The sequence below is a fragment of the Eptesicus fuscus genome, chromosome 3 (genome assembly GCF_027574615.1).
Source record: "Eptesicus fuscus isolate TK198812 chromosome 3, DD_ASM_mEF_20220401, whole genome shotgun sequence".
Taxonomy (NCBI): Eukaryota; Metazoa; Chordata; class Mammalia; order Chiroptera; family Vespertilionidae; genus Eptesicus; species Eptesicus fuscus.
In genome coordinates this window covers 58,222,894-58,247,405 of record NC_072475.1, presented here as the reverse complement: position 1 = coordinate 58,247,405, position 24,512 = coordinate 58,222,894, and the positions used below count along the sequence as shown (strand labels likewise).

Below are 24,512 nucleotides of genomic sequence, written 5' to 3'. Positions count from 1 at the left end.
GGACAACTTCAAGCGTACCAACATCAGAATTATGGGGGTGCCAGAAGAAGAGAGAGAGCAAGATACTGAAAACCTATTTGAAGAAATAATGACAGAAAACTTCCCCCACATGGTGAAAGAAATAGACTTCCAAGTCCAGGAAGTGCAGAGAACCCCCAAAAAAAAGGAATCCAAAGAGGACCACACTAAGACACATCATAATTAAAATGCCAAGAGCAAAAGACAAAGAGAGAATATTAAAAGCAGCAAGAGAAAAACAGTTAGTTACCTACAAGGGAATACCTATACGATTGTCAGCTGATTTCTTAACAGAAAATATGCAGGCCAGAAGGGAGTGGCAAGAAATATTCAAAGTGATGAATAGCAAGAACCTACAACCAAAATTACTCTACCCAGCAAAACTATCATTCAGAATTGAAGGTCAGATAAAGAGCTTCACAGATAAGAAAAAGCTAAAAGAGTTCATCATCGCCAAACCGGGATTATATGAAATGCTAAAAGGTATTCTTTAAGAAGAGGAAGAAGAAAAAAAAGGTAAAGATAAAAATTATGAGCAACAAATACATATCTATCAATAAGTGAATCTAAAAATCAAGTGAATAAAAAATCTGATGAATAGAATAAACTGGTGAATATAATAGAATCAGGGGCATAGAAAGGGAGTGGACTGACAATCCTCAGGGGGAAAGGTGTGTAGGGGGTGTGGGAAGAGACTGGACAAAAATCTTACACCTATGGATGAGGACAGTGGCGGGGGTGGCTAAGGGCAGAGGGTGGGGTGGGAACAGGGTGGAGGGGAGTTATGGGGGGAAAAGAGACGAACAACTGTAATAATCTGAACAATAAAGATTTATTTAAAAAAAAACAGAACAGAAACATGATCATAGATACAGAGAACATTTTATTTTTGTTTGTTTTTAAATATATTTTTATTGATTTCAGAGAAGGGAGAAGGAGAGAGAGATAGAAACATCAATGATGAGAGAGAATCATTGATTGGCTGCCTCCTACACACCTCCCACTGGGGATTGAGCCCACAACCTCAGTATGTGCCCTGACAGGGAATTGAACCGCAGCCTCCTGGTCCATAGGTCAATGCCCAACCATTGAGACACACCACCGGGGCAATACAGACAACATTTTGACAGCTGACAAATGAGAAGGGGGAAGGGACGGATGGGTGAGAAAAGTGAAGGGATTGAGAAGTACAAAATGGAGGGGGGGGAAAGAAGTACAAAATGTTGTTACAGAATAGTAATGGGGATGTAAAAATACAGCTTAGGGTTACAGTCAATAATAGCCTAATAACTAAGTATGGTGTCAGATGGGTTGGAGATTTATTGGGATGATCAATTATTATGTAATGTCTAATCCTGGGATGTACACCTGAAACTAATAAAATAATGTATGTCAACTGTAATTGAAAATAAAAAATTACTTTATGCCTCATAAAAATATGTCTCTGAATTTGAAACAATGTAGCTGAAAATTACACTGTTTCCATTAGTAGTACTCTTGTTAAGATTATATAAATTTTTATTAATTTCTACAGAAAATATAAAAATTAGAGTGGAGCCCTCACTGATGTGGCTCTGTTGGTTGAGCAATGCTGCCTGCACCAAAAGGTCACAGGCTGGATCCCCAGTAGGGGGTATGCAGGAGGCAGCTGATTGATGTTTCTCTCTCATCGACATGTCTCTCCCACGCGCCCCCCCCCCTCTTTTTCTCTCTCTCCCTTTCCCTTCCTCTCTCTCTAAAATCAATTTTAAAATCTTAAAAAAAAAAAAAAAGGTATAGATACTCCTTGACTTAAGATGGGGTTGTGTCCCAATAAAGCCATCATAAATAGAAAAAAAGAAGTGACAACCAGAACAGAGTGACCACCAGCTTGAATGGACAGGGGAGCTATAATAAGAAGAGTAGCCAACTGGTGTGGCTCACTGCTTGCTCGTCCATCCATGAACCAGGAGGTCACAGTTCGATTCCCAGTCAGAGCACATGCCTGGGTTGCAAGCTTGATCCGTGGGGGATGAGCAGGAGGCAGCCAATTGATGATTCTCTCTCATCATTGATGTTTCTATCTCTGTATCCCTCTCTCTGAAATCAATAAAAACATTTTTTAAAAGAGTAAAAATAGCCCTAACCAGTTTGGCTCAGTGGATAGAGCGTCGGCCTGTGGACTGAAGGGTCCCAGGTTCGATTCCAGTCAAGGGCATGTACCTTGGTTGCAGGCACATCCCCAGTAGGAGGTGTGCAGGAGGCAGCTGATCAATGTTTCTCTATCATTGATGTTTCTAACTCTCTATCCCTCTCCCTTCCTCTCTGTAAAAAATCAATAAAATATATTTTTTAAAAAGAGTAAAAATATAGGTAAATATCTGAAATATCATCTGGCCACACTTGTATTTTTCAGAATTTACATAGGTTTTCAGATGCCTTGCTTATACAATTTTTCATCTATCATTATCATCCCATCAACTGAAATATGTTGGCAAATTTACTTTCTACTTCTAACCCCACTTTTCTCAATTGAGTTATTTCTCTCTACTCTAGCCCTAAGTTTCCACAAATACCAAGGATCCTGGGATTTGAAAGTATAAACTAAGCCTAACTCACAAAATCAGGGCATCTGATCATCTTCATTAAGGAATAATAACATCCTCTAATCAATAAATACATGAGGGCAGGTCTTTATATAAAATAATATTTAGACAGCATTATTTATATTGGCAAAAATTGGAAACAACCTAAATGCTCAGTAATAGAGAACTGTTTAAAAAGAGTGAGATCTGCCCTAACCAGTTTGGCTCAGTGGATAGAGCGTTGGCCTGTGGACTCAAGGGTCCCAGGTTCGATTCTGGTCGGGGGCATGTGCCTTGGTTGCGGGCACATCCCTAGTGGGGGGTGTGCAGGAGGCAGCTGATTGATGTTTCTCTCTCATCAATGTTTCTAACTCTCTCTCCCTCTCCCTTCCTCTCTGTAAAAAAATCAATAAAATATTATTTTAAAAAATAATAAATAAATAAATAAATAAATAAATAAAAAGAGTGAGATCACATGATAAAATTCTATGCACTGTTAAATGTCAAGTTGTAGAAGAATATGTGGTAATATAGGGAAATACAATAAAATAATAAAGGAAGCATGACCTGTGCAGTGAACATTTTAAAAAGCACACATTGAATAGAGGCTATAACTAAAAGCTGGAAAGTTCCTCACCAGAGTGTTCCAAGAGATATCTGTGTGGTAGAATTATGATTGGGATTATCAATAATCATTATTTTCTTTCCATATTTTCTATTTTTTTCTACAATGCTCATATGTGTTTCCATAATCTGAGAAATAATGTTATTTTAAAAACTAAAAGCACTTATTGAGCTTATGATTTGTGCACCACGTATATACTATACCTCAATAAAAAGAGTTTAAAAAAATAAACAAGAGCAGGGATCTTCAACAATGAGAATGAGAAAGAAAAGAAACATCTGAGATCATCTCAGTGCTGATCAGCTTCCTTGCTCAGTAAAGAAATGTTTTTTACTAATTAAATTTCCTGGCTGTCCCGGAGAAAATGTGCTTCTTATTTTTTCTTTTAATTCTCAGATATTAATGTGCTTAATAAAAGTATTTGGCAAATCAAAAAGGAGATCTGCTACAATACTGTTTCTCCACAGTTGACTGCAGAAACAGGAAGTAACCTGAATATGTCATACAGGTTATGAGAGTCTTGGTTCACAGGTTAGCTGAGTCATTAAGAGCCAGTTGGGTGAAAATCTGGTCTGACTACCTGTCCTGGACTTCAAAGCTCCTGACTCCACCCTCTGTCTCTGGGCTGGCTATGTGACAGCCCCACCTTCTCACGTGGGCTTGCAGAGCAGATGAGGAAGAGTAACTAATGGTGCTCAGAAGGAGGAATGGCACTTGACTGAGGCATGTCTAGTGCAGAATTATGAAAGATAAGAATGCTTCTGTCATTGTCATTACTGAATCTGGGTCGAATTTCACTATAACCACTTTTTTCTTCTTATATCTGAACCAGTTATCTTTAGTTTCATGGGGGAGGGGGGTTATAAAGGGGTTTGCCATCCTCTGTTGTCTTCTGTTTGGCTTTATGATTGCTGTGTAACCAGAGTAATAGAAGGGGGATGAGTCCTGTGATTTGTGCTGAGAACCATAATCTGGTTAACATTCTTTTTTTAAACTGAATTTATTGGGGTGACATTGGTTAATAAAATTATATAGGTTTCGGGTGTACAATTTTATAATACATCATCTGTATATTGTATTGTACGTTCACCAACCCAAATCAAGTCTCCTTCTATCACCATTTATCCCCCCTGTGCCCTCTTCTGCCTCCCCCCCACTGGTTAATATTCTTTTAAACTATCTCTGACATTGAATCTTCAGGGAAAGCCTCAAAATTACATCCTGCATCTCTAGATCTTGGACTTAAGCCATCTTCAATTTGTTCATTCATTCAACTATTTCTTGAATGGCTGGAATGTGTAAGACATTATGCTAGGCTCTGAGGATGAAATGGTCAACAGACACAGTCTGCCTATGAAGCATATGGTGTAGATAGGCATACAGACCAAAAAAAAACCAACGAAAGCAAAATAAGCAATCAAAAAAAGGTAAAACAGGCCATTACAATACACTGTGGTAAGAGCTCTGATAGAAAAATTGCAATTATGAAGTGCGGTAGGAGTAGGCAGCAGGGACATACAGGTGGCGATTGTGGGGTGGGGAGACAGCGTTGTGTGTCCCAAGGGCTTAAATCTCATATTAATTTGCTAGAGTTGCCAGGACAAAATACTACAGACTGGGTGGTTTAAACAATAGAAATTTGTTTTCTAACCATTTTGGAGGCTCAATGTGTTGGCAGGGTTGGTTTCTTCTGCGGCCTCCCTCTTTGGCTTGCAGAGGCCACCTTCTCCCTGTCTTCATGTGGTCTTTCTTCGCCCTGTATGTTTGTGTTCTAGTTTCCTCTTTTTATAAGGACACCAGTCCTATTGGATTAAGGCCCACCCTAGTGACCTCATTGTAACTTAATTGCCTCTCTAAAGACCACGTGTTCAGGCACATTCTGAAGTGCCAGGGGCTAGGACTTCACCACATACAATTTGAGAGGGGAGACACTTCAGCCCATAACAAGCCTGAAAGATAGCGAAGAATCGGCCAGGAAACTGGAAGCACAGGGAAGGGTTTCCTGCATGCGCAGAGAGGCAGAGAGAAAGGCAACCTAGGAAAAGTTAGCAGGAACCAAATCAGAAAGAGCTTATGAGCCATGTTAAAGAGGGAGGACTGTATTTTATGGACAATGGAACCCTATTAAAGGGTTTTAATTAAGAATACAATGTGATCGGCCCGGCCAGTGTGGCACAGTGGTTGAGCATTCTCAAAGTGGACCAGGAGGTCACAGTTCAATGCCTGGTTTCAGGCTCCATCCCCAGTGGGGGATGTGCATGAGGCAGCCAATCCATGATTCTCTCTCTTCATTGATGTTTTAATCTCTCTCTCTGAATTCAATTAAAAAAATATACTTTAAAAAAAAAAAAAAAAGAATACAATGATCAGATTTATTTCATTGTTGTTGTTAATTCCCACCCGAGGAAATTTTTCCTTTGATTTTTAATTTTTAGAGTGAGGGGAAAGGAGGGGGAGAGACTGGGAGAGAAACATTGATGTGAGAGAGACACATCAATTGGTTGCCTCCTGTATGTGTCCTCTAAGACCAGGGGAGACATATCCATCATGCCTTGCTATCAGGAAGTAGCTGTGCTTATCATAAGGCGCTATTTGTTCTTATTTTCTCTTCTCCGTGAATTGTGTGACTGACCTTGTTTCGGTCTTTGCTTTGGCTCCAAGGACCTTAAAAGCCAAATCTGCAGGCTTGCCTCTGGCAGCTAACCGTACATTAGAGAAGTCAGCATTTAGTCTAATCACCTCACCATGGCTTTATGTATTTTTTATTTTTTACTCTTATTTTTTCCCCTCCTCCAGTACCAGTTTCCTCAATTACATATGGTACAAGTTTATCTTGTGACTGTGTTTTAAGCACACAGGCATGCTGATTTAAATCCTTTTTAGAATATCTCAGGATGGAAACAATCAATTCAAGATGGAAAATCGAAGGTCATGATTAGTGTTGCGTGAGTTATATTTAAACCCAGGTAGGTAAGGAATGATAACCAAAGCCAAATAAAGATTCTGTTTGCAATTTCAAAACCTGCTTTGGTTGTTCCACAGGTTTATCAATTCTGACCTGCTTCCTGACTCATTCCTAGTCACTGCCCATAACAGAGATTGGCAAAGCTCTGGCTTCTCACAGGTGATGGGAGTGCCCTGCCTTTGTAAGCTGTTTGTCTCTCTAGAACCCAGCCATTTTTGGTGTAAAAATACAGAAATATAGGCCCAGCTAAATCTGTATGAAGAAAAGAAGAAAGATATTCTTGCATATGTGGAATTATATTTTATCATTAGTGAGACACAACTAGGCAAAGTGATAGACTAGATTTTTCTTTATTTTGGTTACTTAATACCATTTAAACTGGTGGTTAAGTCTAATCCAAGTCTTAGGATTAACAAGCACTGTGAACCCAAACTGATCCTCAGTTTCCTCAACTGCAAAATGGAGAACTTGACCAAGACATGCTCAGCCAATGACCTTCAAGGACTCCATGAAACTACGTTGGAAGTTGCCCCTTCTCCCAATAAGAAAATGGTGAGACCTGTGAATTTTCTGGGCAGATGCTGTGCTTGATAATCTAGGAGGTATGTCTGCCATGGAAGAGACTAGAATCAGATCATGGACAAGATAAACAGAAGTGTTAATAACTGAGATAATGAGAATACATAGTGCAAACCAAGTGCTAAGAGGAACCACAGAGGCTCTGAGGGGTGTAGTTTTTGAAAGCAGTACTGAATGTAAGTTGATGGAGAAGAGGAAACATAATATCCCTCTCAAGGGGCATCACATGAACAGGAGCATGGGGCATAAATGAGCATGAGGACCTGGTGCGAGAGACTCGGCTGGAGGGGAGTTCTGAGAGAAAGGGCTGGCTCAAGAAGAACCTTGAGTACGTGGGTGAGAGTCTTAAGAATTTAGAATGGCCCAAGCCAGTTTGGCTCAGTGGGTAGAGCGTCGGCCTGTGGACCAAAGGGTTCTGGGTTCAATTCCAGTCAAGGGTGCATACCTCAGTTGCAGGTTCCTCCCTGGCCCGGGGCCCTGGTCAGGGCTCGTGCAGGAGGCAACCAATGGATGTGTTTCTCTCACATCAATATTTCTCTCTGTCTTTCCCTCTCTCTTCCACTCCCTCCAAAAATCAATGGAAAAATATCCTCGGGTGAGGGTTAAAAAAAAAAAAAGAAAGAATTTAGAATGGATTTTGATAGATGATAGGAAATTCCCAAGTTATGGAGCAACATTTTTTTTTTTAAGTTTATGAGAAAGAGTTTGGTATTCAAGAGGGACTAGAAGGTTAGACCCAGCCAGGAAATGTCAGCAATAATCCAGTAAGGAGGTGATGAAAGATTTGATGGAGCAGTACTGAAAAAAACAGCAGGGAAGCGTGAATTTGAGAGAACTTGTGAAATCATAACTGCCAGTGTATTTGAGTAATTTCTAGCAATATTTCCTCTGGATTTCTGTTTTAAGTTGGAGATTTCCAGCACCTCAGAAGTATTATGCCAAGACATCATTATTCAGTTTAATGTAAGTTTGGGGTTGCTAATGCTCTATTTAAGTCTTTAGAATGCCCACTATAAGAATAGAGTATCTCTAAATATCAGTGGATGTAAAATAAGAGAATATTTAATATCTAACTCTGCATTGATCCAGGGTGGTTGGATCAAAGTAGAAAAGTTAAAGGAAAATAACACAGAAGGCAGAGGCTCCACTTATTATAGATAAATATTGATCAGTTTGGCTTTTGATTGACAATGGGATAGTGCTGTGACCCTCATCTGTCCCCTGCTGATTATAGAGCTTCACCTTCCCAGGCACAGAATTCTCAGCTGGAATTGGTGGCATGGCCATTGAGCTAAGACAGACTGCTTTTAAGGACTGGAACATTACGTCCCCAGTGGATGTTCTACAACATGAACCTAGAATTGACTTACGTCTAACTCCATATGAATAGTATGTGTTACCAATATCTGCATTAGCTCTTGGCCTTTTTTTCACTCGTTTTTCTCTTCGTAAAAATGGCTTTCATGTAGCAATGGACTGCTTGTCCAGATTTCTACCTTTTCACCTCCTCACTGCATCTATAAGCTTAGCACAGTGGTCGGCAAACTCATTAGTCAACAGAGCCAAATATCAACAGTACAACGATTGAAATTTCTTTTGAGAGCCAAATTTTTTAAACTTAAACTTCTTCTAACGCCACTTCTTCAAAATAGACTCGCCCAGGCCGTGGTATTTTGTGGAAGAGCCACACTCAAGGGGCCAAAGAGCTGCATGTGGCTCGCGAGCCGCAGTTTGCTGACCACAGGCTTAGCACATAAACATTGTAAGTTGCTGGGCCACTAAATTTAATGCACACAAGAATCAACTAGGGAGCTTTTAAAAATGCAGATTCCAGGGCTCACCTAGAGATTGCAATTTAATGAATGTGGATGGGGCTTAAGAATCTGCATTGAACAAGCATCCCAGGGGATTCTGGTATAGGTGGTCCCCAGATCTTATGCTGGGAAGAACTGCTACATTGGAACCAGCAACACAATTAAGCCAGGTCAAAGTCAAACTCATATATTAACATTTATCAAGATACCTTTTTTTAAATTTCTTTATTGATTAAGGTATCACATATTTGTCCTCATCCCCCCATTCCCATCCCACAACCCTCCCCACTCATGCCCCCATCCCCCTGTTGTTCTTAACCACTGGTTAGGCTCATATGCATGCACACAAGTCCTTTGGTTGATCTCTCCCCCATATCCCCACCCTCCCCTACTCTCCCTCTGAGGCCCAACAGTCTGATCTATGCCTCCTTGTTTCTGGGTCTGTTCTTGTTCATCAGTCTATGTTGTTCATCATTTCCCCCAGATGAGTGAGATCATGTGCTACTAGAAATACACTTATAAGAACCGAAAATGAGACAAGCAATAATGGTTATGCTGAAAGGCAAATGAATCATGATGTCTGTAGTGAGTTTCTTTCTGGGCCAACAGTTCTTTTGAGACCCAATTTCAATGTCAAACAGTTCCTTATGTGCACATGTCAGCAATGATATTTCAGTTCTGGATGGTGGACAAATGGTGGTAATGCAGGTCCGTCCCTCTCTGGTTTGGTCCTGGGCAACCTGCAGTGACGCACAGCTGCTGACTGCTAGTATGGCATGGCGACATCAGCATCTTCCATCTCTGGACTGCTGCTCTTCTGTCTTCATGGCTGGAGTAGTCCTGTTGATTCCTCTCTGTTGCCAGAATCCACATGGTCTCAGAGTTGTTTTCTGAAAAAATACAAACATATTCTCAACCAAAAGTTAATAAAGGAATATTTTCTATAAATTTGACTTGGGATCCTTTTTCACTTTTTGCCCAAATGATTTTCCTCTGCCTTGTTTTGACTCCATGTGTGTTTTTCATGAGTGTCTTGCTTTTAGCATTACAATTAATTTTCTAAAGTACAAATTTTCTAGATGTAATTTACTTACAGGATATTTTCCCTTACATGATATTCTTCTACTATCCCCCCCTTTTTTATTTAAATATTAGGAGGCTTTTGAAAATTTTATAATGTAGTCTTAATAGCTTTTTAAATTTTAATTTTTTGCACTATAATATGACTGCTTTAGGTTCATTACATGTTATGCAATTTTATCATGAGATGAACTACCAATAACAATTTTAGTTAACACTTTAGGAACTGCTTTTTATCCAGTACTATTAATTTTCCTAGAATATTCACTTGTTTCAATTAGCCAATTTAAATTAGTCTGAAAACTTGACTACTATTTTACTGTCAAATTTATTGCTCTAACAACAATCTTATTTTACCCTGTAAATATTTGTGGAAAGGATTATTTACCTTCTTGAGTAGGCCCTGAGCATTCCTGGTGGTAGGCTGGATTTAAATATCAAAAACCCTCTTCCCCACACCATGGGTTCAAGACAACTCAAACAATTCTTGTTGCAGTGAGAGGGCAGCTGCTGTCAGCCAAGTCTCTGTTTGTTACCCGGTCCCGATTTGAGCTGGGCCTGGGAAGTTAAGCAGCCATGGGGGCAGGAGACTTCCTTCAGAAGGGGTGAGGGTTCAGGCCCCTGCAAAGTTAGGGGGGTGAGGGTCTGTGCCCCACCTCTGTTGACCCCCTAGTTCTCTCCTGATGGCCCCTCTGCGACTGTGCCTGTCTTAGCAAGATACTTTTGAGAGCATGGCCCAGTGTTTCTGTGTGAACCCATTTATCCCAGGGCATGAGCATGACAAAATCATGCTAGGAGACACCTATGACCCCAGTGCATGTTTCTACAAGGACAGAATCTTCACCCCAGGGAGAGGCATAGTAACTTTGATTGCATAACATTACTCCACCCTGGCATTTATTGTTAGTCATAAAATTGATATCTAACTCCAACGTGGCCAGGTCACTTGATCAGTATCCAGGGTAGGTAAACTCTTGCAATTGCCTTCTCTGTCCCCTCAAAGGGCAAAAGCACAACTCTGGCTAGGGACCAGGCTACTGAGCCAATATTTGAATGATCCCTCAGGCCATACAAAGGTTTCTGCATTGTTCTGAGAGTCCCCACTGTGGCTATTGAGATCAACAGTTCCTTTGTCCTGAGGAGATGAGGGCTGCTAAGCTCACTTTTGAAGTGGAAGAACCTGCAGAGTGCTGAAAGATTCTTGAAGGATCTTTGACAATATCGTTGTTTCTATAACTCTCCAAACTATTCTCACACCCTCATCCTCAGTGTCTTAGCACCCAGAGGGTGTCCTGGGGCAGGCGCAGCACCCAGACTTTTGGGCTTTAGCTACTTTAATCCCACCTTCATTCTCACCACATCTGCATAAGCCTCATTGAAGTTAGCCATGTGACCACTGGGAAGATTAGGTAAGGATCACCTGGACTAGCTGGTGAACAGAGAAATGGGCTGTGGCCTTGAAAAAAAGTTGGAGGCCTATGTATGAAAGGACCTGACTTGGGAAGTTCACAGGAAGAAGTCAGGGATTTTCTGTAACCAGAGCTGAGCCAAAGTCTTAAGACAACTTGTGACCTCTTCCTCTTGAGTGAGCACCATGTCATCCACATTTGCTGTTCTCAATACACAGATGGGGACATTCGATGGACAGCCATCTGCACAGCACCCCTTAGATTATACAGCAAGATACCTACCTATCTCCAAGAATTGTCAAGCACCTGCCAAACATTACAATGAATGAAGCACCTTTCTATGTAGTAATGTAGAACAATATCCAAAATATACAGTTAGGGGTAAAGCAAAGTATATAATAGTTTATGTAGTAGGGTACCATTTATAAAAGAAAAGTATATGCGCATGTGTATATATGTTGGTGTCGTTAATTATTTACATACTAGAGGCCTGGTGCGTGAATTCTGTGCATGGAGGGGGTGTCCCTCAGTCCAGCCTTCACCCTCTCCAATTGGGGACCCTTGGGGGATGTCTGACTGCCAGTTTAGGCCCGATCCCATAGGAATCAGCAGTCAGACATCCCTCTCACAATCTGGGACTGCTGGCTCTTAACTGCTCATCTGCCTGCCTGCCTGCCTGCCTGATCGCCCCTAACCATTCTGCCTGCCTGATCACCCCTAACTGCCTCTGCTTTGGCCCCCACCACCATGGCTTTGTCCAGAAGAAAGTCGGATGTCCAGAAGATGGCCAGTCAACCCGGTCTAATTAGCATATTACCCTTTTATTAGTATAGATAGATTATATAGAATAGGTTTGCTTAAATAGGGGGGAGTCTTTTTCAGCAGGAGGAGATGCTCTTTGCAGACAAAAATACATAATCCCTATATCTGGACTGATAGCCAGCCATATGCCAGCTATACTGCCAAACCAGTTATTAAAAAATTGAACCACTTTCTTACACCTTACACCAAACAGTTGTTGCCCTTAAAACCCCTCCTCAGCCCCCACCTTAGGTTCTGCCTTCGCACTTCACCCAGATTAGGTTCTGATTGGTCAGTTTCTATGCCAGTCAGCGTCAAAAGCTCTGCCTCCTAGGCAGCCATTGGCTCCTCACAGTTCACCCAGACTTGGTTCTGGTTGGTCAGTTTCTATGCCAGTCAGCATCAAAGCTCCACCTCCTAGGCAGCCATTGGCTCTTCTGGGAAATCCAGAAGGCCCTGCTGACAGCTGTCTCTTTCTCCGGGCCTATCTCCGGACCTGATCTGCAGCCTCCGCAGATCAGGCCCCGCCTCTCTCCCCGGGCCTCTCTCTGGGCCTGATCCACAGCCGCCATGCCTGCCTCACCCCACCCATCTTCCCACCACCCCCCCCCCCGCCCACCTGCCGCCAGCCTTGCTGTGATAGGAGCCTATGGGCCATGGGGGAGGGACCAAGAGGTGCTCCATGCACTTCCTGGTGACCAGTCGTCCATCTGGTCATTTAGGTCATGATGACCCTAGGCTATTATTAGTATAGACTAGAGGCCCAGTGCACGAAATTCTTGCACTGGGGGAGGGCCCTCTCAGCCCAGCCTGGACCCTCTCCAATCCAGGATCCCTCAGGGGATGTCCTACTGCCTGGGATAAGGCTGAAACTGGCAGTTGGACATCCCTCTCACAATCCAGGACCACTGGCTCCTAACTGCTCACCTGCCTGCCTGCCTGATCGCCCCTAACGGCCCCCCTTGCCATCCTGGTCACCCCTTAGGGCCCCCCCTGCTGATCTGGTTGCCCCCAACTGCCCCTCCTGCCAGCCTGGTTGCCCACAACTGCCCCCCACAGGCCATCCCAAACCGCCCCCCCTGCCAAACTGATTTCACCTCACTGCTCCCATCTGCTGGCTTGGTTGCCCCTAATTGCCCCCCCTGCCGGTCTGGTCACCCCTTACTGTCACCCCTGCCAGCCTGGTCGCCCCTCCCGCATCCCCCTCTCCCCCACTGGCCTGGTCACCCCCTTCAGCCTGCTGGTCAATCGTTTGGTTGTTCCTCACTAACACCCCTGCTGGCCTGGTCACCCCATGCAGCCTGCTGTTCAGTTGTTACTATGAGGGCGTCATGACCAATTTGCATATTACCCTTTTATTAGTATAGATTTGTATGTGTAAAGAATATCTCTGCCCAGCTGGCGTGGCTCAGTGGCTGAGTGTCAACCTATGAACCAGGTAGTCATAATTAGATTCCCAGTTAGGGCATATGCTGGGGTTGCAGGCTCAATTCCCAGTGTGGGGCATACAGGAGGCAACCTATCAATGATTCTCTCTCATCATTGATGTTTCTATCTCTCTCTCTCCCCCTTCTTCTCTGAAATAAATAAAATATATATATATAAAATAATAATAATATCTCTGAAGGCTAGGTGAAGCTGGTGAGTAGTGTGGGTAAGGAATAGAGTGGTTGAACTCTCTTATTCCTTTTGAACACTTTTATCATATGTATGTTACATATTCCAGAAATTGAATAAAATAATATAAATAAATATTCACACACAAAAAAAATTTTACTTTTAGATAAGTTGCCTGCAGACACCTTCACACATGTACAAAAGGGGGAAATGCAATATTGTTTATAACAGTAAAAATCTAGAAACAGCCCTAACCGATTTGGCTCAGTGGATAGAGCATCGGCCTGCGGACTCAAGGGTCCCAGGTTCAATTCCAGTCAAGGGCATGTACCTTGGTTGCGGGCACATATTCAGTAGGGAGTGTGCAGGAGGCAGCTGATCAATGTTTCTCTCTCATCGATGTTTCTAACTCTCTACCCCTCTCCCTTCCTCTCTGTAAAAAATAAATAAAATATTTAAAAAACTATAAATAGTCAAAATCTTCATCAATAAGGGAATAAGTATGTAAAATATGGAATACCATAATACAGAGCAAGTAGAGATGATAGATCTATCATAGAATAAAGTTAAAGAAAATTAATTAGATTCATCTGTGTATAAACATGGAGTGACAAAACATGTTAAGTATTAAAAGCATATTATACAATATACTAGAGGCCTGCTGCATGAAGTTCATGCACTCAGCCTAGCCTGCACCCTCTCGCAGCCTGGGAGCCCTCGGGGGATGTCCAACCGGGCCTAAGCCATCAGTTGGACATCCTTAGCACTGCTGCGGAGGTAGGAGAGGCTCCTGCCACCACCACTGCACTCGCCAGCCCTGAGCCCGGTTTCTGGCTGAGTGGCACTCCCCCTGTGGGAGTGCACTGACCACCAGGGGGCAGCATCATAGCGACCGGTCATTCTGCTGTTAGGTTGATTTTCATATTAGGGTTTTATTATATAGGATGTCTAGCATATGATTTAGCTAGACTTTCTTTTAATATACTAAGTCAAAATATAAAAATAGGCTAGAAGGATACCAAACTCAAACTGTAGTCGGGGAGGCAGGGTGGTGTTGTAATATTTTATTTCTTAAAAACAACTACCAGAAAAGATAGAAACTAAAATGACAAAATGTTAAAAGTTTGAATTCTGGCTAACAGGCATATAAGTGTTTGTTGCTTTATTCTTTGTGTTTTTCTATATTTTAAACAGTTCTAGAAATGTAAATAAATGTAAAATACAATTATCCAGCCATGGTTCTTTACTTTCTTTATAATAAAGAATTTTTTTTACTTTCTTTGTAAAGTTGAGTAAATTCTAAACATTCCATCTTGATAAAAAATAAAACTTGTGTAAGAGGAAACTCTGGCTGTGGCTTCAGATTTCCACTCCTCAGATGCCGCAGGATGGAACCATCGTAAGAAAATGCAGGGAGTGTGACTCCTGCTAAGGCATGACTCCTGGTACACACCCACTATTCACCCTCAGTCCCTCCTTCCTCTGAATTCCTGTTGGCTGTTCTGTTGAGGAAGCACGAAGACTTGTCTCAAGGCATCCTCATTTCCCTTGTGCCTTTTGCTCTTTAAGAAAAATAAAACATTCTGTAGGCGGAGCTTGTGAACAACACCTTCTTTAAAAACAGGAGTCTCCACGCTTACCTGACCACTTCAGTTCCAGTATCTTGCCCAGCAAAGAAGCAATTAGCCAAAATGATGCCTGGAGGTTTAACTAAAGCCAAACCTGCCACTCCAGAAGTTCAGGAGATTGCCGATGAGGTGAGTGATGCAACCCATGGAAAGGTTTGATCCAAAATCTTAGTTCCTAAATTGGCCCTGGGTGATGTGGGTGAACGTGAAAATCAGAACACTGGGAAATGTGTAGTTTTGTTCAGGCTTTTTTACAACTAAAAGTCTTTTTAGATGAAACCTCTGATAACCCCAATTGTGAGAATGATCTGAAGCAAGCCATGCCCCTTCTCCGGGACTCAGTTTCCCCATTTGGAAAAGAAGAATTTTTTTATTGGATGATCCCTAAAGCTTTTATAATGTAAGTTTCTAGGATTTCTAACTGATGAAACTTCTTTAATCTCACCTAGTGAAGTCAACGTGTAATTAAAGTCTGAGGTTATTTACAATTTGACAAACTAGACTTCAAACTCACTGCAGAGAAATATTTTTAAATGGTTGAATGGAGAACAACCTTGCAAAGGCAATCCACTTACAAATTTCCTACAAACTTGGCCAAGTAGACAATGTTGTAGTCTTTTAGTATTTAGAAGATGATTAACTAGTAGAAAAGAGAAGTGGAATAGTCTATGGTGATTCTGAAATTGATCATGGTGAAAACAGAACTCTAAATGCTTTTTAGCAAGTTGGTATGTTTTTTTCTAAGTGCTGTTTGATTAGCTATCCCCCATATAATAAAAGTGATTATATTGCATATTTTATGAAAAGAAAAATATATAAATTACTATTTTAGGTTTGTATCATTTTCTATTTTCTTGTATCATTCTTTCTTCCTTTTCCTCTCTGAAGCTTCATTCTATGACACTGTTGGGCCAACAAGATCAGCTTCTTGTATAAGTGGAAGAGATGGGATCCCCTATGTTAGAGCTCTGAAAAGCTCTCTAAGAGATCAGATGCCAGGAATTCTACCATTCATTCTTTGGGGCTCGATATTTCTCTTCTAAGAGTCCTTTTGAAAAATAAATACCTTGGAGCTTTCTTTTTATTGGAGATGATAATGTTAAGTCATCGATGATTTCACTTGAATCCCCGTATAGGGTCAGGATTCTCAAACTTGAATGAGCACATGAATCGCCTTGGGGGCTTGCTAAAATGCAGATTCTGACTCAAGTAATTCTGGGATGGGCTTGATATTCTGCATTTACAACCAGCTCCCAGGTGAGGTCCATGCTGCTTGCCCATGGCTTCACTGGCCTGCAGGACCAAAGATCCATAGTGTCCTAAGAGACCTATGAGAGATGGGTTTTCTAAACTCAAAGTGCTGCCAAAAACTTCTCAATGTCATTTGTGAGATGAAGATAACATCTCTTGCCCTGCCAATCTCAGAGCTGTAAGGACTAAATGAGATAACTTGCATAAAAATTACTTGGAAAACAAGAAATAAATAGCATAGGTGAGGCATCACAATTACTTCAAATTTTTGCCTGAAATCAGCCCTGACCCTGGAAAATCCCCATGAGACTCTTCAAGGATCAGAACTGTAAGGGGTTGGGAGATAACAGAGACTTAAAATGTAGAGGGTGCAGAAGATTTTAATGTTAATGATTTTTTAAATTTTATTTATTTTTAATTTTTTTAAATATATTTTTATTGATTTCAGAGAGGAAAGGAGAGGGAGAGAGAGATAGAAACATCAATGCTGACAGAGAATCATTGATTGGCTGCTTCCTGCACACCCCACACTGGGGATTGAGCCCACAACCTGGGCATGTGCCCTAACAGGGAATCAAACCATGACCTCTTGGTTCATAGGTCTATGCTCAACCACTGGGCAATTTTAATGATTTTTCAAAGCCTGTCTTGGTTAGCAACAATTTAAAAAAAAGAAAAGAAGAAGAAGAAGAAGCTGCCCTGGCCAGTTTGGCTCAGTGGATAGAGTGTCGGCCTGCAGACTCAAGGGTCCCAGGTTCGATTCCAGTCAAGGGCATGTACCTTGGTTGTGGGCACATACCCAGTGGGGGTGTGTGCAGGAGGCAGCTGATTGATGTTTCTCTCTCATCAATGTTTCTAACTCTCTCTCCCTCTCCCATCCTCTCTGTAAAAACATAAATAAAATATATAAAAAACAAAAAAGAATAAGAAGCTATGAGAAAGCTTTATGGTTAATAACACCCTATGGTGCTCGCTTCGGCAGCACATAGACTAAAATTGGAACGATACAGAGAAGATTAACATGGCCCCTGCGCAAGGATGACACACAAAGTCATGAAGCGTTCCATATTTTTTTTAAGAAAAAAAAAATAACATCTATCTGTAAGCCAAGTCTTAAATTATAAATTTAATTTTAGAGTGTGTTTCTTGCTGCACATCTCAGGCTCCAATCTTGTCAGAGAGTAGAATAAGAGAGAGGTATTTACAGTAGCTACATCACCCCAGAAAGGTACTTTGCAGTTTTTGTTTTGTTTTGTTGTTGTTTTTATTATATTTTTATTGATTTCAGAGAGGAAGGGAGGGAGATGGAGAGAGAGAGAGAGAGAGAGAGAGAGAGAGAGAGAGAGAGAGAGAGAGACCAATGATGAGAGAGAATCACTGGTGGGCTGCCTCCTGCACACCCCCCACTGGGGACCGAGCCCGAAACCCAGGCATGTGCCCTTGACCAGAATCGAATCCAGGATCCTTCAGTCCCCAAGCCAACGCTCTATCCACTGAGCAAAACAGCCAGGGCAGTACTTTGCAGTTTTAAAAGCTTTCTCCTCCATTCAACCCCTCATTTGATCTTTATAACCTCTGGGGCAGGGAGGAAAGGCATTATGCCCATTTTTCAGAAGACAAAACTGAGATTCAAAAATGTTAATAACCACCTAGTGAAGAAGCTAGCCTATCTCCAGATATCTGACCACCTGCCTTTTCTACCTACAGTGGCAGGAGCATGGAGAAGTACATGGGGTGAGGGAAGTACCCTGGGGAGATAGCATGTGGCCAATCTGCTTCTCTGTGCAAGCAGCAGGCCTCAGATTTAAATCAATATGAGAAATGGATATCAACGATTCTTTTCTTAAATATATCTTCTGTATTCGCACTGTATTTTATATTATAGAAGGTACAGAAGAACTGCAAGACATGGCTCCTGCCCTCAAGGAGTTTCCAATCCCTTTAGGGAAATCAAGATATCTGGAACATATAAAACAATCTCCAGTTAAGTACTATTTTTATAATCATAGGATTTGGACTAGGAACGACATTAGAGATTGCTTGTCAAACCTCCTTACTTTCAGGTGAATAGTTACTGTATGGTAGTTCAGCTTCTCAGGTGTTGAACTCCCAATTATCATTTATCTTCCCTCTCACAGAGGAGCCTTAGGGAACGATTTCTGATTAAGTGTTGGAAGATAGAGGAATAGTCCATTCGGAAGCACTTTATAGTTTAGGAAGCACTTTCACACCAATTATATCATTTGTTCCCCCACAAACAACCCCAAGAGGCAGATATTACTATAACCACTTTTAAGTTAGAAAATACAATCAACACCTCCAAGATAATAGAATTAGTTAGGTCCCCCCGGCAGGGCCAGGCAAATCACATACCTAGTATGATTTGAGGGAGTCCCAGTCATTTACCTTATAGATTTGTTCCTTTGATTTTTTTATGTATTTTTATTTTGAAAAAATCACCCATTAAAATGCAGGTGTTCTTGAGGGAGCTGCTTATCAGCTTTCCCTGTTCTTACCAGAGAGCTTCTTAGTGGAATGCCATCTGAAGGAAGAACCCCATTGGTGAGGGAGGGAAAAGGGGGAAGGTCATTTCATAGAAAGGGGAAAGCATCAAAAAATAAATGAGCCCTAGCCAGTTTGGCTCAGTGGATAGAACGTCAGCCTACGGACCAAAGGGTCCCTGGTTTGACTCCAGTCAAGACCTCATACCTTGGTTGCAGGCTCCTCCCTGGCCCAGGCCCTGGTCAGGGCTCATTCAGGAGGCAACCAATCTATGTGTTTCTCTCACATCGATGTTTCTCTCTGTCTTTCCCTCTTTCTTCCACTCTCCCTAAAAGTCAATGGAAAAATATCCTCAGGTGAGGATTAACAAAACAAACAAAAAATTAAATAAAAATAAATGATAACTGCATATTCAAGGAATTTGATATCAAAATGAAAGAGGGATGTTAGATGAGGTCAGAAAAAGATTAAACCAAGAGCTTGGGGTTCAGAAGATGAGCATTTTTGAAGGGAGAAGAAAAGAGTGTCCTCGTTCTGAAGATCACAGAGACTGAATGGTCAGTGCAGAATCATTACCAAAGAGTTTTAAGGGTACTTGGAACCAGAGTACATCTGAAAGGAACCTCCTCTTCCAAGATTCTCTATATTACTTGAGCATCTTGGTTACACCCTTCTTCTATCCTCTTTCTTATTTTGGGAGACAAGTTGTCACAAAATAACAAACCTAGTCTCTTCATTCAGAAAACATTGATTATGTACACAGTACTGTGTGAATTCCTATAGGGAGAGAAGGGTTTTAGAGGATATAAAAATAGTCCTCCCCTCAGGGAAATTTACAAAATAGATTGGAGATAAAAGATACACACAAGGAAATAAAGAGCATACATACCTCACCTATGAAAAACCATAATACAGGGTGGGGCAAAAGTAGGTTTAGAGCTGTGAGTAGGTGAAAGAGTTTATTCTTGTATTATGATTTATGTACTAACTATTATGTTTTTCACACAAACAACTGTACACCTACTTTTGCCTCACCCTGTATATGTAATTAAGGACCAAATGAATGACCCTACTAGCAACAGCTTCCACACCATTATCTTATCTTATTAAAACCATTGGGTAAAAATTCTGAAAATGTTTATGGGCAGGAAAGAAATGTTATTTCAATAATTATTTTTAGAAATAAGAGCTATTATTACACCTGCATGGGTACATACACATAAAACACCCACACCTACACACACACACACACACACACACACACACACACACACACACACACCTAAGTCAAGCCTGATTACTGAATACCATTCCTAAAATACACACTGATCATGATTTTCGTCTGCCAGGACACCACATAAACACCCCATCTGCATACCATATGGACACACCCCAGGGCTTAGCATGTCATGGCACTCACTCACACACAAATTTGTGTTCTACTCCGACTATAGACTCCCATCAATCACCTCTCCCACTGCCCCACACCCAGAGAACATGCCATTCAACCACCTACGTCAGAACACACATAGGCCCACCAGATCACTCACCCAGCCTGGACCTATGTGGGTGGTTCCATCCTCTCCTCCACCCTGATGCCCATGACCCGGTGAGCCTGTGGCATTCCAGTCCTCAATTAGAGACCACTCCTACTGCCACCACTTCCTCCTCCGCTTCTACTCCGGGTTCAGGAAACTTTGCTCAAGGAAGATGCAAAAACACAGAAAACTGAGGGCATGTATGGGAGTGGGGGGGAGGGGCGGCAATGAGGGAATATGGACACATGTAATACCTTAATCAATAAAAAAAATTAAAAACAAAACAAAACACAGAAAACTCACCCATTATAAATCTCTGAATTCATGCCAACAAACAACCACTACAGAACCTTGGGGCTGCCCGAACACCATCTTTGTCATATCCTGTTGGTTCTTTTCTAGAAACCCCACAGAGATGGAGCTGGACCTTATGTCTCCTCAGTTCCTCAACCCCTCCCGTCACCTTGGCCCCTCCAGTTGGTGTCTCGGTTCCTCTCTTAGAAGATCGCAGTCATACTGTGTAAGAACACCCCAATTTACCTAGCCACTGCTGATCTCATTCCTCCCTCCAATCTCAGACTTCGTCCTCCTGTCTTAAGCCCTCCTCTCTTATGTCAGATGCCATCACTTCTTGTACACCAGGTGCCTTGCCCCAAAATTCCGCCTTCCCTCAAAACATAGACAACAAATGCCCACAAGTCACCTCTCACCAGCCCTACTGTTCACACTGCTACCCAAACGCCCCTTCCTTACTCTCTAAAACTTCCCAAACTATGGCCTATCCATGCTGCCACCATTACCTTTCCGTCCATGCTTTCCTAAACTATGCACAATTCAAATGATTCTGCAGAATGATTATCGATAACAAACTCCTGGGTGTTGGGTGCAACGTTGCTGGAAGCCTCAGATGCCAGAGAACTAACAAGGTGCCAAGATTCATGCTCAGCAGCAATAAGAAATGCTGAACAGCCCTGGGGGAGATGTGTTTTACCAGGTGCTCCCCGCTGGCAGCATCCTTCCCCTAGCTGGGGCACAAGCAGTACACCTACACCGTTTCTTCCAGTGCCTCAGTCACCACCACGTGTGCTGGGCTGAGACGGGTGAACACCAACTGTGTGCAGCTCAAAGTCTGTCAGTTTTCCACCAGCTCCTGACCACCACTCCTGTTACCGGGAAACCCCCGGGCGGGCTCGGGCTACCTGTAGCTGTGTCCAATCACGAAGGCAGGGTTGAATCATATAAGGCGTCTGTTGAGGAGGCCAGCCAACCAAGAAGACAGGAAGCTTACAAGCATCCAAAACCTGACTTACAGCAGTTCGGGGGACAGGATTATAAAGGGGAAGGAGCTAGGGTGAGACTGGGAACAGATGCTGCTACGTGCAGCCCCTGGAGATCCGCAGAATTCAGCTATTGTTCTTGGTCGTCAGACGATGAGATGATGGCTTGACTCCTGGTGGGGACGGCCTGACCATGCTTAAGGGTTCTGCTTGCTTGCTGAGTACATTGTACACTGTCTGCAGCTGAGTCACCTCCTCGATCACTTTGCCCGGGATCAAAGGGAGTATGCAGATACACTGGCCTAAGAAATGAAACTTAGAAAAACTTAACCCTCTGTTCCCATATAAGAAACTTAACCCTCTGATCACATAAGTATATGTATTCTAGGATTTAAAATTAATATGATGATTTTTACAGATTAATTCAGGTGCTCTATCAGATTATAAGATCCCCCCACCGCCGCACCCCAACATCACTCCCAGCTGGCATTCACCTCTTAGCACTCATTCTGGGGGCCTCTCAGCACCCAGCTGCTTTATGAAACAGGTTTCACTGAGCAGCTTCTTCCTACTCTCCCCCTTTTCCTGTTCCTCAGCTTCAATCTCATCACCCCAGGTTCATAGCATCCAACACTAGAACAATACAAATCTGTTTTACTGGAAAGGGGAGCAAGGCTGCAGGTAGTAAGTGAGTAGCTCCTCCGTATCCACAGGCTTCACATCTGCGAATTCAACCAACCACGGATCAAAAATATTTTGGAAAAATAATCCCAGAAAGTTCCAAAAAGCAAAACTTGGATTTGCCACTTGCCAAGCTCTACGCCGAAAACACAGGAATGAAGCACGCGGTAACCTATATGCAAACACGGGCTATGTGCAAATACTGCTCCACGCTGTTTTCTATCAGGGACTTGAGCATCTGCAGATTCGGGCATTTACAGGGGGTCCTGGAACTAATGCTCCTCGGATTCTGAGGGACGGGTGTCCTGGGAACCTAGAATTGGGGCACACACTCGGCTAGGAGCCAGGTCACTCACAGAAGCAAACCAGGACCATCGAAATCAGCTCTCTCATGGAAAACTCTGGACTTGCAGACTGCAGTGATACAACAGAGAGGTTACAGATTTACATATGACAGATATAAATAAAAACTTCTGATATGTAATAAAAACACGACCAAAAGACCGGAAACCAGAAGGAGGACAGATAGCTGCAACAGATAAATCAGATACTTAAGTTGTCAGGTGAGGAACTGAAAACTTTAAGTAACTATAATTAGTAATTTATCAGCCTTAAGCAGTCATCTTCTCACAACGTCCGGTTCTTTGTAAAAGAGGTTTAAATAGATAATTTTGGGTTTTGTGTAGAGATTAACCCTTTCCAACTCTTTCTAATGTGACTGGTACACAGTGTTGGCTGAAAAGGGTTAGGACAGGGGCAGCAGACAGTAACCCCTTTCCTTACTCAACTTCTCTCTCCACTCTTGCCCATTGTTCTCCTCTCTCTCCTGCACCCACCTCTTCCCATTTCTGTTTTTTTTCTCACTCTTTGTCTTCTTTCTTTTTCCATTTGAAGCTTCTTTTATCTATCTCGGGATTACTGGAGAAATGAGTGGTAGGTAGTCCATGAACTGTTTACCCCTCAAAAGTGGTCTGATAATGCCTCGTTTGCAAATGTCTTCATCTTTGAAAATGGTTCTGGTGGCCAAACAGAGGCACCAATAGAAAAGTATTCAAAACATTTAGCAACTGATGGGAAGGCCTGGATGGCCTCGAGAGAACCCTAGATGCACTGGAGGCCTGACCAGAGCTGTGTGTGCACATTAAATGCTTTGGGGAAGGGCAGGGAAGCAGGGTCCCAGTAAGCAAGGCAGAGCAAACAACCCATTTATTTCCCTGTAAATAATAAGAAAGGATTGAGGTGAAAGGGACACAATCATACAAATATAAAGACAACAGAAGATAGGCAAGGACCGCCTTAGAGATACCGACAAAACTTTGGAAGTTGAAAACAGATGAACATTGGAAAATGACTGAGCCATCTAGACAGAGCCTAAGGCACAGAGGGGACCGTCTGAGCCAGAAGCAAGCAGATTCACACGCAGAACTCCCAACTACCTCAAGCACCAGACACTGACTAAGAGGAGAGTGCTGGTGTGCGGCTAAAGCCAAGAGGATTGCTGAAAGACCTATATAACTGCTGTTAGACTCCTCGCTCTCTGTCCTCCATCCTACAAGACAGGCTACTTCCTGTCCTCCACCCCGGCCTCGGCTGCAACTTCACTGTTAGCAGACACTGAATCAGAGAGACCATGGTGGACGCTAGTATATGAGGCCCAGCTGAGAGCAGGAATGAAGGACCTACACTGAAAACTTGAATTTGGTAAACGTTTACATATAGGATTTGAGACCTTCTTGCTCCCTTCTCAGGCTTGGTTCGGGAATTCTGGCATCTAAGCTTATATTCCTCTATGGTAGGCAGAATGATGACCGTCCACATTTCTGAATCTTGTAAATACGTTACCTTACATGGCAAAGGGACTTGCAGGTGTGATTATATTAAGGATCTTGAGATACTATGTTTGCAATTTTGAGTCAGGATTTTTTTAATGAAGTCATAATTATTGCTCTCCCTTTTTTTTTTTTTTACTAATCAAAGGCATATATAACTATTAGAGCTTTGCCAGTCAAAACATTACCGTATTGCCTTATTACTATATCTCTACATTGAGTTGATGAACATGCAGCCTAAAACAACAAAATTGGACCTTTTCGTTAGTCCATATATATCTTCCTTTCTTGAAAATAGGAAAATAGCTCATAGATCTCATTGTCATCATTTAGG

General features: G+C 42.2%; 1 protein-coding gene and 1 non-coding gene across 3 annotated transcripts in view; both read left to right on the top strand.

Moving 5' to 3' along the window:
• The window catches only part of CSTA (cystatin A), a 44,874-nt gene that overhangs the window by 16,663 nt on the left and 3,699 nt on the right, over positions 1-24,512 (top strand). Inside the window, exons 1-2 of one of the 2 annotated variants that reach the window (XM_054711740.1) lie at positions 15,172-15,229; positions 20,794-20,911. In XM_054711740.1, the coding sequence (XP_054567715.1) occupies positions 15,225-15,229; positions 20,794-20,911 (123 nt within the window). In that variant the 5' untranslated portion in view covers positions 15,172-15,224. Of the gene's footprint in view, positions 1-15,096; positions 15,230-20,793; positions 20,912-24,512 lie in introns of those variants that run through there. The other variant, XM_008146665.3, reaches the window with a different exon arrangement.
• On the top strand, positions 17,318-17,424 carry LOC129148645 (U6 spliceosomal RNA). The gene has a single exon (XR_008555643.1). It is a non-coding gene; the product is annotated as a U6 spliceosomal RNA (small nuclear RNA).